Source organism: Rhincodon typus, chromosome 11 (genome assembly GCF_021869965.1).
Source record: "Rhincodon typus isolate 14 chromosome 11, sRhiTyp1.1, whole genome shotgun sequence".
NCBI classification, from domain to species: domain Eukaryota; kingdom Metazoa; phylum Chordata; class Chondrichthyes; order Orectolobiformes; family Rhincodontidae; genus Rhincodon; species Rhincodon typus.
In genome coordinates this window covers 33,946,495-33,969,851 of record NC_063342.1, presented here as the reverse complement: position 1 = coordinate 33,969,851, position 23,357 = coordinate 33,946,495, and the positions used below count along the sequence as shown (strand labels likewise).

The window sequence follows — 23,357 nt, the reverse complement described above, 5'->3', positions numbered from 1 at the left end:
AATCTGTGGGAAGTGGTTGAAGACACCCAAATCAAGGACTGAGTATCAGTTGAGGAGATCCTCGAAGCACTCCTCCCAATGAGTGCTTACTGCCTGTCTGTCCTTGTTAACTGTTACTCCATTCTTAGCTCTCAGTACAGACAATGTGATGGGGCTGCGTGTTTGTGTTTTGATTGTCACTGATGAATACATGCATGTCATGGTTGTCAGTGAATTACTGCATGTCCTGTTCTCTTTCCAACCACCATTTATTCTTTAGATCAGAAGTTTACGTTGGACCTCAGCCTTCATTTGTCTGTAGATCTGATTTCTTTCCCTTGAATTTTGGTGGTATTTCTAGTTCCAGAACACCTTATGCTTGCAGTTTTTTGCAGCTCCTGGATGTCCTGATCATTCTCATCAAACCAATTTTCATGTTGAGGAAACCAATAGCATCTGCATCAGTGCTGCTTACAATGTATTTCAGTGCAAACCAGGTGCTGTGCACATTCTGTGGTTCTGTTCAATAAGTGACATCAGGTTGGCTGTGAGACACTAACTGAATAGGTCTTCTTTTGCAAAGACCTCGAGTCCATCATCATTGAATTTCCTGAGGCAGTGTTCTGTGTTTTTGGGTCAACTTAATTGGAGATTTTAGCCATGTTTAGGTGTTGGATGGTCCAAAAGTCTTCAATTTATATGCAGGTGACGTGAATATCCTTGTGATCCCTCATTTAGGAGATGATTTAGTCAAGCTGGTGCTAATCTCTGGAACAAGTGTTGCAATGGCAGTTTGTATTTGTTTCTCTGACTGTTGGTCAGAACTATGACCACTGGAGAATCTGAATCCATTGTTCTCCCCACCTAATCATAAATTGTCCAATGATTTAGTTATTAACCTTCAGCTGGTTTCTTTTCCATTCCCAGTTTTCCTCTGATTCCCACAGCTTTGAATGTGGCTAAGTATTTTTTTGCGTATGGGACTCTGTGGAATGCCTTTAGGAGTTGAACCTTCCCCTGGGCAGGCCATTTCCTCAAATCGCTGGACAGGCAAGATTCTGCCTGCTAAGTCCACATTAGTTATTGTTTACGAAGTTATTACTATATATTCCTAACTGCTGATCCCAAATAATTGAATCCACCTCTTCAACTATCAAAGTTCGACTCTTGGGTCTGTAGTTTTATTCTTGTACAGGCATTGCCCGGCTGACCAAGTCATCTTTGCTGGCACCTTGTGGAGTTGCACCTACAATGCTATTAGGGATGGAGTTCAAAGATTTTGACTCAGTGATGGTGAAGAAAGAAAAGGTCCAAGTCAGCATAGTGAGTGGCTAGAAAAGGATATGCAGCAGCGGTTCCTATGTATCTGGTGCCCGCGTTCTTTTCGATGGTAGACGTTGTGGGTTTGGAAGGTGCTTTTGAAATAGTTGTCTGTGTCTGTTTTTCTTCCATTTTGGGAAATACATTAGTTCATTTTGAATCTACAGGTACCTTCTTAGATTCAACTGATGGTCCCATAATTGGTACTGTTTCAATAATACCTGCAGACTCTTTCATCATGCTGGAATAAATCTCCATGGATTAGTATTTTGAAATCCCTTTCAGCCTGTCCACAGCTTCCATCTCATTTATGTTGAAATATTTGAAACCTAGCAGTGAGTCATTCATATGGAATGTCTTTTTGTGCAAGTTACACTTTAGAAAACAAAATGAGAAGTGGAATGTGGTAACAGTTAACTCCTTAGGGTGGAGATGGAACTCCCTTGCGAGGACTATAGTCATTTGCTGAAGACATCAGGTGTGGAGTGGACAGAAGAAAGAGGCTATTACTGTTAATGTTTGCAATGTAAACATTTCTGGTAGTAACCAAAGTAATTCAGCTGACAATACTTTCTCATTATAAATTTTCCCTTCCTTGAATCATTATTCCAAGGAAGATTAACATTCTAAACATTAACTTATTGCAAAATTAGTCTTAGCCATGATTAGTCAGACCTATTTTGGCAATGGGTATGTAAAGGTAATTTGTACTAACTACAAATAATTAATTAATTAATTAGTAGGAAGGAAAGTTGCATCTGAAAATTGTCTGTTGTGGTTCAGTGGTGAGTGGGTTCAGTGGGTTCAAATTACACTGTAGAAAGATGTGCAAACAATATGTTCAGTGCATTACTAAATACAGAGGGCTGCAATGTCAGAAGTACCATCATTTGGATCAGACTTTAAACTAAGGTCACATCTACTTTCGTACATGGACTTAAAAGATTGCATGACATTACTTTGGAGAGGAACAGGAGAATTCTCCCAATGTGATTAAAAGTAATGGATTAACTAGATTTTATTACATTGACGTTTATAGAACCTTGCGATATACAAATTGGCTTCCGTGTTTCCTATGTTGTATCTGCAACTGTAGTTCATTGGCAGTAAAGCACTTTGGGAAGTCTTCAGGATACGAAAGGTGCTATATAAATACCAGCCTTTACCTTTTCTTCATTGTTAAAAGTGCTAGTTATTAAGCTGTAAATACTTCCAAAAAAAAGCAACAGTTTGTTTTGAGCATGCATTGATGTGGCTGAGGCACCTCTCCTTGTGTCCATCTTAATTACAGATTGATCAACAGAAAGGCCACAATTAGTCTGACTGGCTGAAAAGGCAGATAAGAATATCATAAACACATTTCAATTATCATTAACAGGTACAACTTTAGAGGATTCCGGTGGTTGCAGGCAATGATATTTGCAATTGAGGAGATCAACAATAGCATGAAATTTCTTCCAAATATCACTCTCGGATACAGGATATTTGATACATGCAACACGGTGTCTAAAGGCCTGGAAGCAACTCTGAGTTTTGTAGCCCAGAATAAAATCGACTCACTGAACTTGGACGAGTTTTGTAACTGCTCTGATCACATCCCATCAACGATAGCAGTTGTGGGGGCAACGGGATCTGGAATTTCAGCTGCAGTCGCCAATCTGCTGGGGTTATTTCACATTCCACAGGTCAGTGCATTTAGTGGCAATGAACAAGGCTGTGAGTTTGTGTACACTGTGGAGAGCAAGTGTTTCTGTAAACAGTGTGTTTGTGAAGGAGACCACAGCTGTACACAAACAACCAGCTCTTTGTGAATACGATGTTTTAACAGCTTTCTAGTCAAATTTAAGTCCAATCTTTTGTGTTACATGTAAAAACATAACAGATTAGAGGATGTTTTGCATTAATGTCACCATAGTGACAGCAGTGATTAATAACGACATTGACTTTTGAACTTTAAGCTCATTTACTCTTTTTATGCAATTAGATACTGGACTCCATTTTGCAGCAGGGTTTTGAAATAAATAATCAGGAAAGGCCTTTAAAGCAAATGTAGAATGGATTTGCTGGGCTGAATGGCCTTATTTCCTGCCTTTTTTTTTTGGACAATTCATTGTTCTGATGGAGTAGCTGGATGTAATTGCTCAGTGAGTTCCTTTAACAAGAAATGTAGTTCTGCTATCTGCATAGTCTGGATTGAAATGGAGCTGAAAATGTTTTTTACATGTTTCCCTCCTTAGCTGTAGGCCCTAACACTCCCTCTGAGCTGTTACTTACTAATGGGAAAAGCGTGCATGGTCCAGTATGAAACCAGATTGAGATGTACTAGGGTTCGATAGTTTTGATCTGGTTGGATCTGGATTTGTACACAATACTGGTCCTTCTATTGGTCAGAAATCAGGCACCTATAGTTTTCATGACTTTTCAGCACAGACTCAGATTACTCTCCACAAAACCCCATACTGTCTCTCTACATCATTGTGCACACTCATTTATAAAAATTCATTTGAGCTCTATCTTGATTATTTTGCTTATCTTTTATTTTTAGACAGCTCAATTCCCACTCTCACAGGCCCCATCCTTCCATTCCCCACCTCACACCTCCTGCTAACCCCAACGGCCACCCACAAAGTCTCTGTCTCCACCACTCTTCACCCTCACAGCTCCTGCATCCCCTCACTCCACACCATCCTCAACCCCCTGCAACTCCCTATCATCTTCACAGTTCCTGCACTCCCCATAAAGACCCTCACAGCACCCACCCTGACTCCCCACCAATACAGCTCCTGCACCCCTCAGTTCTCCACCTGACATGTACTGCTCCTGATTCCCCATGCTCACAGCTCCTGTCCCTTCACTCCCTGCAAGAGAGCTTAAATAACAAGGAGCTACTTTAACTCTGAGCAATGGAACACGGGATCAAGCATGGTATGTAACAGGTGACTAATTCACTATAGCTTGCTTTATACTGTTGTTCAAAATTAAAATCATCTTCAGTGATCCCGGGGTTCTGCATAGTTTGACATTCACACGCTCATTCTTTTAACATGTGGTATGAATGGTAATAAAACTTTCAGGTCATTTATGAGCTCCTCTTGATCATAATTAACAAATCTTAATATCTAGTAGTAGTATTACTAAAATTGATGATTGTAATAACATTCAGATTCCTACACAATTATCTAAATTATATGGCATCAATAGCATGTTAGTTGTAACTTTTATAAAAATAGCAACATTGAATCTTATACATATTGGTTTTTAGGATATGATTCTACATTCAGTTTCTTGCAAGTGCAGTGAATAATTTGAAGCTGTTTAAGAGACAAATGAGAACAAGCTTAGGAGTGGCATTTATAAGTAAAACTCCACACTTTTTGGTAGATAGGTTTTCCTGAATTTCTTCATTGTAACTCAATCCTCAATCTAGTGCACTAATGAAGTATGATCCAAGAATAATTTTTTAGCAGAATACATTTTTCTAGTCCCTTGAAAGCGTAGCCATTCAAATTTCAGTGACCACCTAATGAAACCACAAAGGTAGGCCAGAAACAACTAACTGCCTAAGGGAACTAAAGATGCTTGAATGTTTGAAATAAAAAGGGAAAACGCTGAATATACTCAGCAGCTCTGGCAGCATCAATTGAAAGAGAAAAACAAGAGTATATGTTTCAGGTTGATGACCTTTGATCAGAACACAGAAAGGACTTAAATTGAAAGATCTGAAATTGGCTAGAATTTCACTATTAGTGTACAGTCCCCAGTATCAAGAGAGAACTATGTCACCAGTACCAATGAGTGGACACTGGGACGTTCCCCTATGTTTTAGGGACAGGAGCCAATTAATTGGCAGCTGTCAGGTGTGCACCTCGCTGTGAGAGCTGCCAGTACAATCAGAAAATCCCACAAGTCCCCACAGTTACTGTTGAGGCTGACAGGACACCTAGCGCCTACAGCAGCCTGGCAAAGACCAAATCTTAAAGGGTGAAAGGCTTGAGAGCTGAAGGGGAAATCATTTTGGAGGTGATATCCTTTAGGCTTCAGGGCTGCAGGCAGTTGCCCTCATTTTGCTTCAGAAATCCTTACTCATTGAACTTGGAGGCTGCCTGACTTCAGTCCTCTTGGCCATCTTCTTCAGCCACGTCACAGCTTGCTAACATAGCTGTCTAACACAGAGACGCATGCTCTCCACTTAGCTTTTCCCCCTCCTGCAAAAACTGAATTTCACAAGCTCTGTGTCTATTTTGACCACTGCGTCTGTTTCCCTAGCAGTCAAAGCCACAGGCTGGTTTCTCAGAAGTCCAATGCCACAGGCAGGAATTCCAATATACAAACCCTCACAACAAATCTGCAGTTCTGGATTCTTTTCCAGTTACGGGCTGTCTCAAAAAATGCAGCCTTTTAAAACAATGTGGGTGTAGAAAACAACTAACAAACTATGGGCTGTATCACAAAAAGAAAAGTACAGAACTCTAGTTGCACGATATTATGTATGCATATGGATACTTAACACAAGTCATATTGTTAAGCTTCTGCCTAACTCTTCTATAAGATTTAAACTATTTGTTTGCACCATTTTCTGTTTGTCCATTTTCCCCTGTTGTTCTGTACATGGATACCATAATCACCCTGGATATTTGAGCTGGTACTTTTTGAAAGACATCCTCTGAACTGTCCGGATACAGGAGATTGCTTGTTTGGTAGAAACTCTCATGGTCAGGTGTCTTCAAATGTAATCTTCCTGAGCATCATTGACTAGGCACCTCACTGTTGTTAGCAGCCAGGTCTTCAGCAGGTACCATGTCTCCACACAGTCACAGACTGTCTGTGTGTTGTGAGGGGCTCAGGAGAGTTTGACTGGTTCAGGAAGTAAGTATTAAAGCACAAACATGAATGAAAATCTTGTGGTGTTTGCACATTGGTGGAATGGAAGCCGTTGCAGGTAACAAAGACACTAAGCAGGTCAGGGAATTCCTTGCTAACCATGTGTGCAGTCTGTGACTCCTTGCTCCTGTAGGAAGCCAACCAGATTCACAAAAGTGGGCATTCACTCACTCAAAATTGCCTCATCGGTTGCAAGATCCATGCAATTCCTGACCCTACTTTATAGCACCTGTGAGATGCATTGGTGGAGAGCAGATTGTAATATTTTGTAAATATCTCGTATAAATCATTGTCAAGAATCAGAGATGAAGAAATTAAGATGGTGATTTTTAAAGCATTGGCACTGCTTGTCCACCAGCTTACTTTGGCAAGATGCCTTCTGCATCAGTCCATGATGAACTGATACAAGACCCTGAGCCTCCTGAGGAACTGGTGTTTGGACATCTACAGGACCATCTACTTAGGATTTATGTTCTCTGATGTGGACTAAAAAATGTTTCAGTTAAATCCATGTCCCACTGCATACTTATTAGTTTTCACATTCTGAATATATATTCAAGGCAGTTCTTCAGTTCTTAGCTTTTTCTGGAGGGTTGTATCAGCTAAGGTGAAATTAATTTCTTGGTCAACATGAACTCAAATGTTCATTGCACAAAAGTTTTAGAATTTCGATTAATGATTGTTTAGCCTTTGCACAAGTGACCCTCGCTAACACTTCTTGTTTCTATTGAAGGTCAGCTATGCCTCCTCAAGCAGGCTCTTAAGCAACAAGAACGAATACAAGGCTTTTCTTCGCATAATCCCCAATGATGGGCAGCAGGCTACCGCCATGGCTGAAATTATTGAGCATTTTCAGTGGAATTGGGTGGGCACTTTGGCAGCTGACGACGATTATGGGCGTCCAGGGATAGATAAGTTTCGGGAAGAAGCTGAAGAACGGGACATCTGCATAGATTTCAGTGAGATGATTTCTCAGTATTATACCCAGAAACAGGTGGAACAGCTTGCAGATATCATTCAGAATTCCTCAGCCAAAGTGATTGTTGTCTTCTCAAATGGCCCTGACTTGGAACCATTGATACAAGAGATAGTTCGCCGAAACATCACTGGTAGAATATGGCTGGCAAGTGAAGCATGGGCAAGTTCCTCATTGATAGCCAAGCCAGAATATTTCCACGTTGTTGGTGGAACCATTGGAATTGCACTCCCAGCAGGCCGCATCCCAGGATTCAATGAGTTTTTAAAAAGAGTCCATCCCAGCAGATCGTCAGACAATGGATTTGTCAAGGAATTTTGGGAAGAAACATTTAATTGTTATTTCACTGACGAATCCCTAACACAGCTAAAAAATTCAAAAACACCAACCCATGGATTAGCAATGCAGGATGGCAATGCTAAAACGCAACATTCCGCAAGAACAAGATCAAGACCCCCATGCACTGGAGAAGAGAATATCACGAGTGTGGAAACTCCTTATCTGGATTATACTCACCTACGTATTTCATATAATGTATATGTGGCAGTATATTCAATTGCTCATGCTCTGCAGGACATCTATGACTGCAAACCAGGCAAGGGTATTTTTGCAAATGGATCATGTCCCGATATAAAGAAAGTTGAAGCATGGCAGGTAAAGAAAATTAATTGTTGCAAGTAAAAACTTAATTGAAACTCTATTTAAAAGCTGTCTAGTGTAAAAATAATTGGGACATTACAGTTATAAATAATTCTAAACTGCTCATTTTGAGACAGCCCATAACTGGAAAAGAATCCAGAACTGCAGATTTGTTGTGAGGGTTTGTATATTGGAATTCCTGCCTGCGGCATTGGACTTCTGAGAAACCAGCCTGTGTCTTCGGCTGCTAGGGAAACAGATGCAGTGGTCAAAATAGACACAGAGCTTGTGAAATTCAGTTTTTGCAGGAGGGGGAAAAGCTAAGTGGAGAGCATGCGTCTGCGTGTTAGACAGCTATGTTAGCAAGCTGTGACATGGCTGAAAAAGATGGCCAAGAGGACTGAAGTCAGACAGCCTCCAAGTTCAATGAGGAAGGATTTCTGAAGCAAAATAAGATAAAGAGGAATGGAATGGAAAATGTCTAATCAGTCTAGTAAATTTCATTCTCCCTCACTTCCCATATTTTACTGTGGTATGGGTTCCCTGTCAAAACTTCATATTATCCAGTATTTAATTCTGATCTGTGTGATCCACAGGCGACAGTGCTCTGCTATATTTCTGGAACCTGGGAACTGTTGTGCCTGAATATCTTATCAACTAAATGTAGTTTATATCAGCATGACCTTTACTTGGATATCACCAAATTCCTCAACAAATGTTTGACTCAGTCACTTTCCCTGGAGTCAATTTCAAACATTCAGTATATTGTGGAGGCTGGAAAGGCTGCAGGCAATTTCTTTGAACACTTTCAGTCACGTGAGGAACATTGGAGGAAAATTTGATTGGCTTGATATCCAGGCATGGGGATCGCAAGTATAACATGTAATTGAGCACACTAATTGTATACTATCCTCAGAATGCAATGGAGCCTGGATCATTTAATAACTTTTAGGTGGAGGTGGATAGATTCTTGTTAGGCAAGGAAATAAAAGGTTATCATGGTAGGTACGAATGTGGATGTCAGAAGACAAATAGATCAGCCATGATTATAGTGCATGGGGGGAGCTGGCTCAAGGATCCAAATGGTCTTCTGTTCAAATGTTTATAGGTGGATCCTTGGAGCACAATTATAGAATCATAGAATCCATACAGTGTGGAAGCAGGCCATTCAGCCCATCAAGTCCACACTGACCCTCTGAAGAGCATTCCACCCAGACCATCCCCCATCCCTGTATCCCAGTATTTCCCATGGCTATTCCCACCCAGATGCTCTGGGCAACTTAACATGGCCAATCCACCTAATCTACACATCATTGGACTGTGGGAGGAAACTGGAGCACCCAGAGGAAACCTACGAAGTTGTTGTCTTCTTGCTGTTTGCCACAATTTGTACTTACACCAACTGCTACTCCATGGCTGCCACCTATTCCAAGGTAGTGCAGTCCAAAGCAGGAACCTTTCAGGCATTCAGTTGCACTAAGTAGGAACAATAGACCAGAAGAAGGTACTGACAGGACAGGCACTAAGTGAATACACAGCAGGGGATAATTCAGATCTATGTGCATTATTGCAAGTACTGATGGATAAAGTTCATATGGATTTTTTTTGGTGATGGCTCCTATTTTGTGATTATGGCCAAGCGATCATGATGATGGAATGTAGAATATATCTTGAAATATATGCATTAAGGAGCAACAGTGGTGTGGAAATGGTATCTCAAGGCTCAGTGTCTAAATCCCACTCATGAACAGCTCAATCAAAGCAATGAAATTCTGGATGCCAACTGTCCTCCTCTTCTTCATCTTCTACCACCAATATGCCACCAAAAACTAAGTAGCAACATGGCTGTGTCCACGTAAAAACAAAGTTATAAAGGATGCCTAGACTACACAAGCTTGGAGACATATTCTGGCAAGTACTGTAGAACTCCCCTGAGTAGTTTGGGCAGCGAAGTGTTGTTTCATAGATGGTCATGACTTGGAACATGGAAATAGAAATAGGCCTTCAAGCCTGCTCCATCATTCAATGAGATCATGGCTGATCTGTGGCCGAATTCCATATACCTGCCTTTGGCTCATATCTCTTAATACTTTTACTTAATAAAAAATTATCTATCTTGGGTTTAATGTTAACAACCGATCTAGCATCCACTGCCACTTTGGAAGGAAGTTCAAATTTGGTCCATGAAATTTACAGACTAGGGAGTCTCACATCAGTAGTGGGAAAACCATGGAAAAAATTCCGAGGAGAAAATTAATCTCCACTTGGAGAGGCAGAATTTGATCAGGGATAGTCGGCATGGCTTTGTCAGAAGGAGGTCATGCTTGACAAATTTAATTGAATTTTTCAAGGAGGTAACCAGCTGTGTAGATGATGGTAATGCAGTTGATGTAGTCTTTATGGATTTCAGAACAGCCTTTAACAAGGTCCCACATGATAAAGAAGGTAAAAACTCATGGGATCCAGGGTAACTTGGCAAGTTGGATCCGAAATTGGCTTAGTAGTTGGAGAGAGAGGGTGGTGATAGAAGGCTGTTTGTGTGTCTGGAGGCCGGTGTCTTGTGCCATATCACAGGGATTAGTGCATTATTGTTCATGATATATATAAATTATAGAGAACAAAGCGTAGGAGGATGATAAGTAAGTTTGCGGATAATACAAAAATAGCCAAGTGATCGATAGCAAGAAAGAACGTCTTAGGTTACAGGAAGATATAGATGGTTTTGGCAGATGGACAATGTGGCAGATGGATTTTAACCGTGAAAGATGTGAAGTGATGCAGTTTGGAAAGGTATGGCAGGACACTTGGATGCTCAGAGGAACAAAGGGATATTGGGTGCTTGTCCACAGATTCCTGAAAGTAGCAGGATGGGTTAATAGGGTAGTTAAGAAGACATACAGGCTGCTTGCCTTTATCAGTTGTGATATAGATTATAAGAACAGGGAGATTATGTTGGAGCTGTATATGACTTTGGTTTGGACACAGCTGGATGACTATGTGCAGTTCTAATCACCACACCATACGAAAAATGTGATTACGCTGGAGGAGGTGCAGGGAAGATTCACCAGGATGTTGCCTGAGAAAGAACAGTTTAGCTGTGAAGAAAGGCTGGATAAGTTTGAGCTGTTTCCTTTGGAGCAGAGAGAGGGGCCCTACTATAATGTATAAGATTATGGGGACACAGGCAGACTGGATAGAAAGTGGCTGTTACCCTTCATTGAAGGGGACATCATTTTAAGTGGAAGGCAGGTTTAGAGGGGATTTGAGAAAAAGTCTTTTCATCCAGAGTGTGGTAGGAATCTGGAATACATTGCCTGGGAGGGTAGTTGAGACAGGAAACCTCACAACCTTTCCAAAGTACTCAGATGAGCACTTGAAATGTCATAACATACAAGGCTAAAGGCCAAGTGCTGCGTGGGACTAGTGTACATTTAGGCCAGTTTTTTGTCAGTGCAAACTCAATGGGCTGAAGGACCTCTTCTGCACTGTATGATTGTATAATTTTATTATTCCTGGTGGTTATAATGTTCTCATTGTAAGGGCATGATTCATACACATGGTCATATGATGGAAGGGAATCATGGGCAGGCTATCAACAAGTAGGTTCTTAGTAGTGGTCCACAGACAGCTGGAATGGCAGGCTATGATAAAATGAACATGTCACGGTTGCTGTTTCAGGAAAGTAGGCATTCAAAAACATGATCATCTGGGTATGGTTACATATCAACTATTCATGGAGTGATGGCTTTTGCATTTGGGAAGCATTTCCACTGGCTTAGCAAAGCCATTTGTTCTGTCTTGCTATTTCTCTCTGGTAAGGGAGAAGACAGTGAAGTTACTGCTTCCTGTGCAGGGGGTTCTTTCACCTCCCTGCTGCAGTGTTGAATGGAAAACTGTGACATATTGCTACTGTTGCCTTCTTCTGCCTGGAAGGATCCATCGATGTACATACTGGCAATGCCATCCTCACACTGCAGGTCTGGTTGCAAAAGGTTCAGTTGCCATTTCTATGGTGAAATGTGGGTACCTCACCACTATTCCTGCCTGAATTGGAGGTAGTGCCTGCATTCCCTTAGTGAGTAAGATCTTTTGTTGAGAGCCCTCTTTCTTCACGCTCTGCACACAAATTATTCTCTCTGCTACCTCTACCCCATATTCAATTTATGCTGTGACCCAAGACAAACTGTAACTGTAGTTGCTTTGATGAACAGCACACTTTCTGCAGAAGGAACTCACAACTCTTCTTCTATCCATGTCCAAGACCAGCACTAGTCCCTTGTAAATCTAGAAAAGGTTTTGAAACCCCTCAATGAAATCCAAAACTATACTTTAATCAACTCTGCAGGTATAAAGGAAAATCAAAAGCATCTGATCTGGAAATCCAGTGGTGATTCCTTTACACAACTGTTGTGAATGGACACTTGTTTAACTGAATTCATGCTGACCCGGGAAACATTCAAAAAGGTAGTCACTGGGGCCTGAATGGTTCCAAAATGGCACGTGTGCCAAATCAGTTTTGACTGAGAGGACTGATCTGGCTAAAAGTTTTAGATTCTAAGAATTCTTTTGTGCTAGAGGTGCTGTGGCACTGTGGAGTTGAATTTTGCAGCCTTTAATTTCAGAACCCTGTCCTTTATACCACTGTACCTGTTGGAGTTCTTGCCTCAGAGTTAAAATATTGTTGGTTCACGTCTCACTCCATAAACATGTACACTAAAGCTATGATATCCTTGGACAGTGCTCCTTGAAGCCAAAGTGTCAGAACTGTTGTTGGTTGAATGAGACCCCTCTCCACTTTCACATGGATGTAAACATCCTATTTTGATGAAGAGTAGAAACATTATTCTTGTTGTCCTCATCAATATTTATCCATCAATCAACGTCTCAAAAACAGGTTAATTGATTACATATGTGTTGCTGTTTTACAGAAATTGGCTTTCTCATTTCTTACATTACAACAATACATAGTGATAAAATTATAACATCTTGATGTGAGGGGCTCTTTCTGCAAACCTTTCATTTTTATTTCCATGCTTGTCATAACCTAATTCAAAAAGTTGGTGAAGCATAATATTCTCAGATCATAATCTTGATATTAAAATCTATGTTAAATTTAAATGCATCTTAAAAATACTTTTGCTGGATTCTCTTTCCTTGAATATTAATGATGTCTTCCTATTCAATGATCATCAGGTTTCTGTAAAGTAAAGCATCTTCAATTGCGCACTTTCTAAAGAAAATAGTATTTGTATTCATCACCTGTGCCCACAGCGTGTCTGCAGGAGAGTCTTTAATCTTATTTTTTGTGTACGTGAGATTTTCTGAAACACATTTCAGCAAGTGTCTTATGACAAAGCTGATCTGTATCCCTGCTTGATTTCTCTTTATACGTTTGATAGAATATATACTCATTTTGTTTGTTCAAGGACTTTAACTTTCAAAGTTATTACTGCAAATGCCAAAATAGCCATCGCACATACGTAGATGGGGCTGGCAGTGATGTCAGTTCACTGTGACACAACCTCCTTGACCAGAATGCATTTGTGTACGTGCAAAAACTGTGGGTAGTCTGTTAAACACAACTGTGTGCTGAGACAGGTTTTCCTTCTGTTAAAAAGACAGCTTCTTGAACTCAGTGACTGATGAAGAGGTAACTAACAAAGGTGATGAAACAGCATCAACAGATGTAGTATATTTAGATGTTCAGAAGGTTTTTGATAAAGATTTCCCCCCATCCCCACCACCTTCCCTGATGCAGGAGGCTGGCTTGTAAAATAAATAGGATAGGAGGTAATGTAGTGCATGGATTAATGATTGGCTAAGAGACAGAAAACAGACACTAGGAATACAGATCCTTCTTGTGTTGGCAGGCTGTGAAAAGTGGGGCACCATTGGATTAGTACTTGAGCCCCAACTGTTCACAATAGCTATCAATGATTTATCGGTAGGGATCAAATGTAATGTTTCCAAATGTCTGGATGATACAAAGCTAAGTGGGAATATTTGTTGTCAGGAAGATGCAAAATGGCTTCAGGAGGATTTAGACAGGGTTAGTGATTGGGCAAGAACATGGAAGATGTAACATAATGTGAAAAATGTGATGTTATTCCTTTGGTAGGAGAAACAGATGTGTACAATATCCTTGTTGATAAGTCACTGAAGGCTAATGTGCAAATGCAGCAAGCCATTAGGAAGGCTAATGGAATGCTTGCCTTTCTTGCAAGAGGATTTGAGTTAAGTGTAGTGAAGTTTTCCTTAATTAAGTAGAAGTTTGTTTAGACCACAATTGTGTACTGTATGCAGTTTTGTTCTCCTTATCGCAGGAAATATGTTGGGACAGATTTTCCGGAGAGTGGCAATCTCATGCAGCCACTTTGACAGCTCCTGTCAAAGGGTAAGTATGGAAGGTGAGTGCAAGGTCTCTTGTGGCACAATGGTAGTGTCCCTGCCTCAGGGACAGAAGATCCACGTTCAAGTTCCACCTGTTCCAGAGATGTGTCAATAACATGCCTGAACAGCTTGATTAAAAATAACTATAAGGAGAGCATGATGGTAGGGTGCAGGATGGTTAGGGAGGTCTGGTGTTGCATTGAGGTAGGGTGCCAACTGTGGAGGGTAACAGGTGGGCACTGGTAGCATGCCCTTTGGGTGATGTCAAGGGAGCCAGGTAAATGGTGCAGTGTTTAGAGAAGGCTGGGGTAGGCAGGAGGTATCAGGTTGAGGTGTTGGGGGGCTTCAAATCCAGCAGCGGGGGCTGTTTGATCGGGTCCAGCAGGGGAACAGGTGAATTGGGTTGGGTTCAGTAGTTTAGAGGGTTAGATCTAGCCTTGGGTCCCTGGGGAATGTTGGTTACTAGTGAGTGTCAGGTACCTGGGGAACTGCAGTTGGGCACTGATGTTTGTATGAGGTTTAATAGTCACTCAGGAATTAAACTATGTATTCAATATGAAATCTTCAGTTTTTATGGAGAATTACAAAATGTTCCAGGCATTGGGGAAATGCCCAGAGGAAAATTCAGTTTCCCAAGGAATTCCTTCCAAGTCGGCTACCATGGAGATTCTGCAGGGTCCCAATGCGGCACTCCTATTTACATTGGAATAACAATTGTGAGCCAATGGAAAATCCGGGCCATTATTGCATAGGGGGAGCTTAATGAAGGTTCATTAGACCTGTTCCTGGGATGGGAGGACTGTCCCATGAAGAGAGATTGGGCAAACTGGGCCTGTAAAATTTCGAAAAATGAGAAGTGACCGCTCTAAAATTGACAGAATATTTAAATGGATAGACAGGGTACATACAGGTAAGATGTTTCCCCTGATTGGTAAGTCTAGAACCAAGGGGAACAATTTAAAAGTAAGGGGCATACTACTTAGGTCTGGGATAAGGATAAATATTTTACTCAGTGAGTTGTGAACATTTGGAATTCTCTATCACAGAGGGCGGTGGAAGCCCAGTCTTTTAAGTAAATGTAAGGTAGAGATTGATAGATTTCTGATAACCAGTAGAGATGGGTTAGGTAAAAGGCACCCTTGATGGGCTGAATGGCTGACTGCTATTTCTATGTTTCTATGACTCAGTCAGCTCATTATATTCCACCATGATTTTTCATGCCTGTCAAGGTTTACAGTCATTTCCAAATTTTAAGGAAGTTGTTTTCCCTTTTGGAGATCAGATGGAACATTAAGTTTAATCAATGGTATATTGTACTGAAAATGCACAAACAGCATAAATCCATCAAACTGTCAGGCAATCACTTCACATCAGCGGCCCATGGTGTAAAGCCAGCCCTTTCCCAGTCAGTGTTAACAACTGGGACTCCGGGAAGAGTCTCAGTAAAATGAGATATTTCTTCACACTGACCAAACTGCACTGTGATTATATGGGCAGTGCCATCTTTGTTCCAGGCACTTGCTGTTCTGCTGCCAAGCTGTGTTTGTTCACGTGTGCTACCTAGTGGTAATGATCACAACAAACACCGCCATTAACGTGAGAGAAAAATGTGTTGGAAAACTTGCATAACAATGACCTAATTCAGGGTAACTGTGTCAGTTGTTGTTTTGCTCCGGCTAGCTCTGGATCAATATATGCAATTGATTTTTTCCATTCTCTACCTCATGGACACATCTGTCACATCGCAACTATCAGTGAAAGCACAGACCAGGGATTAATCCTCTGCTTTTCCTGATCTGTATGTCTCATTTCCTCATTAAGTAATACATTCTCCAACAGAGGTATTGCCCATGAGCTGTTGCTATTGAAGTAAAAAAAAAGTTTTACTAATGGTGTCATTATTAGACGAAATTTTTATTTGAAATTATTAATCTTGAGATTTTGCATCAATCCTTTCATTGACTCATTCAGTTCTATTTCTGATGCATTCACAAGAAAACTGTTTAATATTTCAACATTTTAACATTTCTGTGAAACAGGAACTCTACAACTAGCTTATGCTTTACTTTTCATCCTTGTCTTTTCCTGTACAGCAGGCCCCTGAGATATGAATGTCCAACTTCCAAACTCTCATACTTACAAATGTGGTCTCATTTACGTGTGTAATTTTAAAGATCTGACATTGCCTGTACTTAGAAATGACTATTTTGTATTGTCCTGCATTGTGTTCTGACTTGCATATAAATCAGCTTGTGAGTAAACTTCAGAACTGAACCTGTTTGCAACCTGGTCACTGCCTGTACCATGAGTTATAAGCAGACTAGTCTCTGGTCAGTAGTATATCTTGTGTGGTCTGATGCTCCTCTATATGTTTGGGCTCGATTCTAGATGAGGAGAAGGCAAAGTCAAGAACTGCCTGCAAGCTTGCATTTCAAAGTAACACTATCTATTACACATTAATCCTATATACTCCAGCATACATGGTAACCACAGACATACCAGGCTCTGACTTTTAGAATCAGAATTAGCAAATCAGTACTGTGAAAAGTGTACAAGTTACATTAGAAAAAAATAATCTATCTTCTTTGTGTGCACGTGAGTCTTTTGGCCTAGAATGTTGCAGTTTGGTGGTGTTTTTCCAGAGAATGCAAAGTTTTCTAACTCCATCCACACTGTGGCATTTATACCATCATGACTTAATTGGGAAGAGTGGACCCGTCCACTTGCTTTGAATGGGCAATGTCATGTTTCCCTTCAGCCACTTCATTTGCTTGCTGTTTTCTCAAATGACATAAATAATGCCCTCAAATTTTAGCTCAAATCCAGTAGGGCTTGTACAAATTAAGCATTTCTCTGCTGGACTTTATAACTAGAACTTTTCTCATTAGAGTCTTCTTCGACATCTGACATTTCCTTCTCAAACTGCCTCATTTTAAGACAGTATTTCTACCTCTTTCCCCTTTTTCTCTTTCCTTCTCCTTCTTTCTCTGCTAAATCTCTAGTTCCAGCCTCTTGAATTCTGAGCTTTTGGGCCTTTCCTTGGATCTTTTCCTCTCACTGAATTGTTGGTTCTTTTTTCTTACTCCTCCCTCAGAAGTTCAAGTTTTATCATCACTACCCTGTTTTTTAAATTCCTTTTCTTTCTCAAGTTGCTTCAATTGGTTTTCACATTCAGAACTCCTTGAACCAGAATTGAATCCTTGCTAACTCGAGTGATTTGCCAGTTGGTGTATCTAGTCCTCTCTGGATTTCCATCAGTCTCAATATTGCTTTGCCAATATTTCAATTACTTTCCTCTTCTTGGTGCTGGCAGGTAATTCCACCTCTAATTTGTTTCCCAATTCTATCAGTTTATCATTTATTAACTTCTGAACCTGAAGAATTATCTTAATTTACTGTGACTAACTTTATCATCAAGTAGGTAGTTCAGAAATTTGTGAACTCAGAAGTCTTAACTGTGCTTGTCAGCCTAATATTTTGGGTGGAAACAAACCTTTATTGTTCTTTCCCTTAAGGTTTCAAACCTGCTGAGGGCATCTGGTAATTGGTCTCTTTCGCAGGAACTCATTTGGGATTTCTCCCTTTAAGACCATAAGACCATAAGATGTTGGAGCAAAAATAGGCCATTCAGCCCATCATGTCTGCTGCACCATTCAGTGAGATCATTTCTTATCTGATAATCCCCAAATCCACTTTCCTGCCTTTTCCACATAACCTTTGATTCCACTTACTGATTGAAAATCTATCGCAGCCTTGAATATACTTAATGACTCAGTCTCAACAGCCCTCAGTGGTAATGAATTGCAGAGATTCACAAACCTCTGAGAGAAGACGTTCCTTTTCATTTCTGTCTTGAACGTGCAACCCCTTATGATTATGCCCTCTGATTCTAGACTCTCCTACAAGGCAAAACAACATTTCTGTATCTACCCTGTCAAGTCCCCTAAAAACCTTGTATGTTTCAATAATGTCACCTTTCATTCTTCTATATTCCAAGGTGTACAGATGAAACCTACTCAACCTTTCCTCTTAAGACAGACCTTCCATACCTTGGATCAGTCTAGTGAATCTTCTCTGGACTGCCTCCAATGCCAGTACAGGCAGTCCCCAGGTTGTGAACAGGTTCCATACTTGATTCCATTCCCAAGTTGATTTGTACGCCATTCGAAACATAATGCAGGACCATATTCAAATAGTCGTTCATGAGTACAAAGGAACGTTCGCATGTCAGATACTTAATATTAATACACTCCTGCCACTGCTACTCCACCATCTTCCCTGCTAGGCTTCTTTCCAATCAACTCTGGCCAGGTGTCCCTCATGTCTTTGCAGTTACCTTACTCAGTTGCAATACTATTACATCTGATTCCAGTTCTCTCTCTCAAAGTGTAGTGTGAATTCTATCATATTATGGTCACTGCTCCCTGGGAGTTCTTTCACCTTAAGCTCCCTAATCAAGCCTGCCTCATTAAGCATCACCAAATCCAGAATTAACTGTTCCACAGTGGGGTCTAATAAAAGCTGCTCCAAAAAAACCATCTCATAGACAATCCACAATTTTCCAATTCCACCTGCATATTGAAGTCCCCCATGATTATTGTAATAGCACCTTTCTTACATGCCTTTTCTATTTCATGATTGCTTTTCTTCCCTTATCTTAACTACAGCTAGGGAAGCCTGTAAGTAACACCCATTTTTCCTTTACGGTTCGTCAACTCTACCCACACATATTCTATACTTTCTGACTCTATATCACTTCTTGCTATCAGTTTAATTTCATTTCTTACTAACAAGGCAACCCTTCTCCCTGTCCTTTTGATATCCTTGGATATTTAGTTCCCAGCCCTAAGCCTCTTGCAGCCACTCCTCTATGATAGCCACAAGATCATACCCGCCAATTTCAATCTGCGCTACATGCTCATTTATCTTCTTTCATATACTGCATGCATTTAAGTACAACACCCTCAGTCCTGCATTGACTGCCCCCTTCTTATAGTTGTCCCCTTATCTGCTGTGCCTGAAATTAAATTCCTGTGCTCTTCCATACTCTCTTGGTTCTGAAAACCTTGATGGTCTTCCCCCCTTTAACTTTTTCCATGATTTTCCATGCAACTGAACCCACGATTTAGTTTAGTGGTACACCATTAGTTATAGGTTGCCATCCTGGAAATGTCCCCTCATCCCAACTCTCAGTTTTTTACTTGATTGCCAATCCTCTATCCATGCTAATTTATGACTATGTCTATATACTACCTCCAACACCGTGGGCTCTTACCTTGTTAAGGAGCCTAATTTGTGGTATTTTTCCTACAGCTTCTGAAATCATATACATATTATATCCACTGCATCCTCTTTATCTACCCTGCTTGTTACCTCCTCAAAGAATTCTAGTAAATTTGTCAGGCATGATTTCTCCTTCATAGATTATAGAATACCTACAGTGTGGAAACAGGCCCTTCAGCCCAACAAGCCCACACCAACCCTCAGAGCATCCCACACTGACCCATTCCCCTATAACCCACCTAAGCTACACATCCCTGAACAATATGGGCAATTTAGCGTGGCCAATCCACCTAGAATGCACATCTTTGGACTGTGGGAGGAAACTGGAGCACTCGGCGGAAACCCACGCAGACATGGGGAGAACGTACAAACTCCACACAGACAGTCGCCCGAGGGTGGAATCGAACCCAGGTCCCTGGCACTGTGAGGCAGCAGAGCTAACTACTGATCCACCGTGCTGCCCCCAGCCATGTTAATTCTGTTTGATCATATGCATTTCAAAATGATCTGCTATTACATCCTTTATAGTAGACTCTTTTTCCCAATAACAGAGGTGAAGCTAACTGACCCACAGTTACCTATTTTTTTTTCTGTATCCTTCCCTTTTTAAATGAAGGTGTTATCTTGGTGGTTCTTCAATCACCTGGGACTTTTGCAGTGTCTGAGGATTCCTGGAAGAATATTACCACTGCTACCATTAGCTTTGTAGCTACTTTGTTTACTATTCTAGGATGCATCTCGGGAACTTATTGGTCTTTAGCCCCATTAGTTTCCCTAGCACATTTCCTCTAGTGATAGTTATTGTACTTATTTTCTCTCTTCCTTTTGCCCTTGAATATTTAGCAATTTTGGGATGCTATTAATGTCTAATAGTGAAGACTGATGCAAAGTACTTATTCAGCTCCTCTGTCATTTGCTGGTTCTCCATTATTATTTGCCCAGCTTCATTCTTCAAGGGGCCTTTGTTCACTTTGGTCTTTCTCATCCTTTTTATATATTTAAAGAAGATATTGCTGACTGTCTCGATATTACATGCAAGTTTGCCTTCAAAGCTTATCTTCTCCATTTTTTGTCTTCTTTTGGTGGTTTTTAAAACTTGCCCAATCCTCTATCGTACCACTAATTTTCATCAAAGTTTTTTTTTTCAATTTGATGCTATCCATTACTTCCCTGATTAACCATGGTTGACTTAACCCCCTTCCTGGAATCTTCCTTCTTCACTAGAATATGCCTTTGCTGTGACCCATGAACTATTTTCTGAAACATCTGCCACTGTTCCCTACCTTTAGCTCCATTGTTCCTCCCTTTAACTGCACTTGGTTTTTACTGCTCTTTTGCTTTTTATAAAAGCTTGTTTCCCCTATGACTAACTGTAAAAAGGTTTGTTGGGACTAAATGTTCTGGTGGTTTCTTTGGAGGGATTTTCCGTTCAGAGACTTTTCCATCATGTTCCTATTCAGTTCTGTGGCTTTTCTGGCTGCTAACTCATCTTAAGGCTGAATCAACATTTTTCTGATAAAATGATTTTTTGTAAAGCTTTCACCTCTCCAGTTGATCTCAGGTCTGTTTCTTGATCTTTGCTGCTTTCATGATTGTCCGAGCATGGTTTCTAGAGGCTGCCTCCACCTTTTGTTATGTGGTTTGATGTCACACTATGAGTTTGGGTTCATGGCAGACTTTAAGGGAAGGCAAAGTCATGAACTGTCTTCAGGTTGGAACTGCAAAGAAATATGGTTGATTATAGACAACAAGGTACAGGGCCGGATTACAGAGTTTGGATTTCTGGTGGCAGATTCATGGAGGTGGAGGCGGAGGTGAGTTTTGGCCCAATGAAATGGGCCAGAAGCGGACTCATAGCGGCAGCAGAGTCAAGTTTGGGTGGTGTGGTACTGGCATCATCAGTGGTGCCTGCATCGGCAAGGTCCAGTGAGGATTCATAGTGGCGAGAGCATCGGTGGAGGTGAGATCTCACTGAAGAGTGGCAACTTCCATTCCAGTGGCAGCGGCAAGGCAAAGGGGACTCATGCCTCGCAACCAGGCCCATGACGGAGCACGTAACAAGAAGGCGTGTAATGTCTAACATTTTTTCTGCCTTTATATTTATGTTCATTTTTCGGTGTTTTAAGATGGTACCGGAGAGTGGCAACACTATACAACACTTTTCACTGTATTTTGTAACAAAATATATGTGACAATAAATAAATCAAATCAAATTAATACTAAATACTGCTATACTGGGTAATCATGGATATATGAGGCTCTGATTTATTATTACTTGAGGTAAAAACTAGACTATCACTTTTGGCTGTTCATGTGCTTATGTGAGTTTTCCAATCTAGATTGTTGCAATCTGGTAGCATCCTTCTAGAATTTGCGCTTTAATAGTGTTCTTCCAGGTAGCGCACTATGTTCTAACTCCACCCACACCAGAGCATTTAAGCTCAGTGACGTGCAGCTCTGCAACATCGTCAACAGCATTGCACCATGGTCCTGATGCTGTTACACACAGTTCCACTTGTGTCATCCATTCTCAGCTGGATGGATTGTGAGAGACGTGTTAGGGAGCGAGCTGAAATTTTTCCCTCTCAATAAATGACATCTCTCAATATTTTGTACAATAAACATAATGTAAAAATCTGTCTTATTCGAAATGTTTCCATGTGTTATTCCAATTAAGGACAGAAATAATATTAGTTGTTACCCATTGCACCCATTGAGAATGAGGCATTCCTTGTGGAGTTTAAAAATGGGCACTGTGACAATCATTAGAGTGGTTCCAGCTTTGGCATCAACTTTACTCCCTCACAAACACTGTCTCAGGTGGAATCAAACTTTTCTCGACCTCTGTGTCTCCGAAAGGCCTCTAAACATAGCATCCTGCCCCATATGCACTCCAATTCAGAGACTGTCACCTTTCCTATTCCTATCCTTTCCTATCATCCAAAACAGCATCTATGTATACTGCATTCCATTACCCTAGATCCTCCATCTCCATTGCATCTGTTCTGACGAGGCCAACTTCCATAATGGAGCCTCTGAAACGTCCACCTTCTTCCTCAACTGAGGATTCCCAAGCACCATAGTTGACAGTGCCCTCAACCGGGTCTGACCATTCTCCCACACTTTGGCCTTCATCCCCTCTCTTCCATCCCATAACTGAAATATAGTCCCCCTGGTCCTTACCTACCATCCCACCAGCATCCATATCCAGAGGATCATTAGCTGCCATTTCTGCCACCTCCAGCAATATATCGCCAACAGACGCATATTCCCCTCCCCTCCCTTGTCAGTCTTCTGCAGGGACCATTCCCTCTGGGACACACTGGTCCACTCATACTTCACTCCCAACAACTCCCCACACCCCCACGATATCAAAGAATGAAGAACAATATAGCACAGGAACAGGCCCTTTGGCCCTCAAAGCCTACATTGACACATTTTGCCCTTCCATACTAAAATTGTCTTCACTTACAAGATCCCTAACCCTCTATTCCCATCCTATTCACGTATTTGTCCAGGTCCTTCTTGAATGCTGCTATTGTGTCTGCTTCCACCACCTCCTCTGGCAGCGTGTTCCAGGCACTCACCACCCTTTGTGTGAAAAACGTGCATCACACATCTCTTTTAAACGTCCCCCCTCGCATCTTGAATCTGTGTCCCCTAGTAATCGACACCTCCACCCTAGGGAAAAAGCCTCATACTTTCCACTCTATCTATGCCACTCACAATCTTATAAACTTCTATCAGGTCGCCCCTCAACCTCTCGCATTCCAGGGAAAACAAACCCAATCTATCCAACCTTTCTTAATAGCTAAAATCCCCTATACCAGGTAACATCCTGGTAAACCTTTTCTGTACCCTTTCCAAAGCATTCACGTCCTTCTATTAG

General features: G+C 41.0%; 1 protein-coding gene across 1 annotated transcript in view; it reads left to right on the top strand.

Moving 5' to 3' along the window:
* LOC109913689 (extracellular calcium-sensing receptor-like) overlaps positions 1–23,357 on the top strand; it is a 66,614-nt gene that overhangs the window by 32,475 nt on the left and 10,782 nt on the right. The window contains 2 exon segments of the mRNA XM_048603353.1: positions 2,678–2,984; positions 6,914–7,810. Of these exon segments, the coding sequence (XP_048459310.1) occupies positions 2,678–2,984; positions 6,914–7,810 (1,204 nt within the window).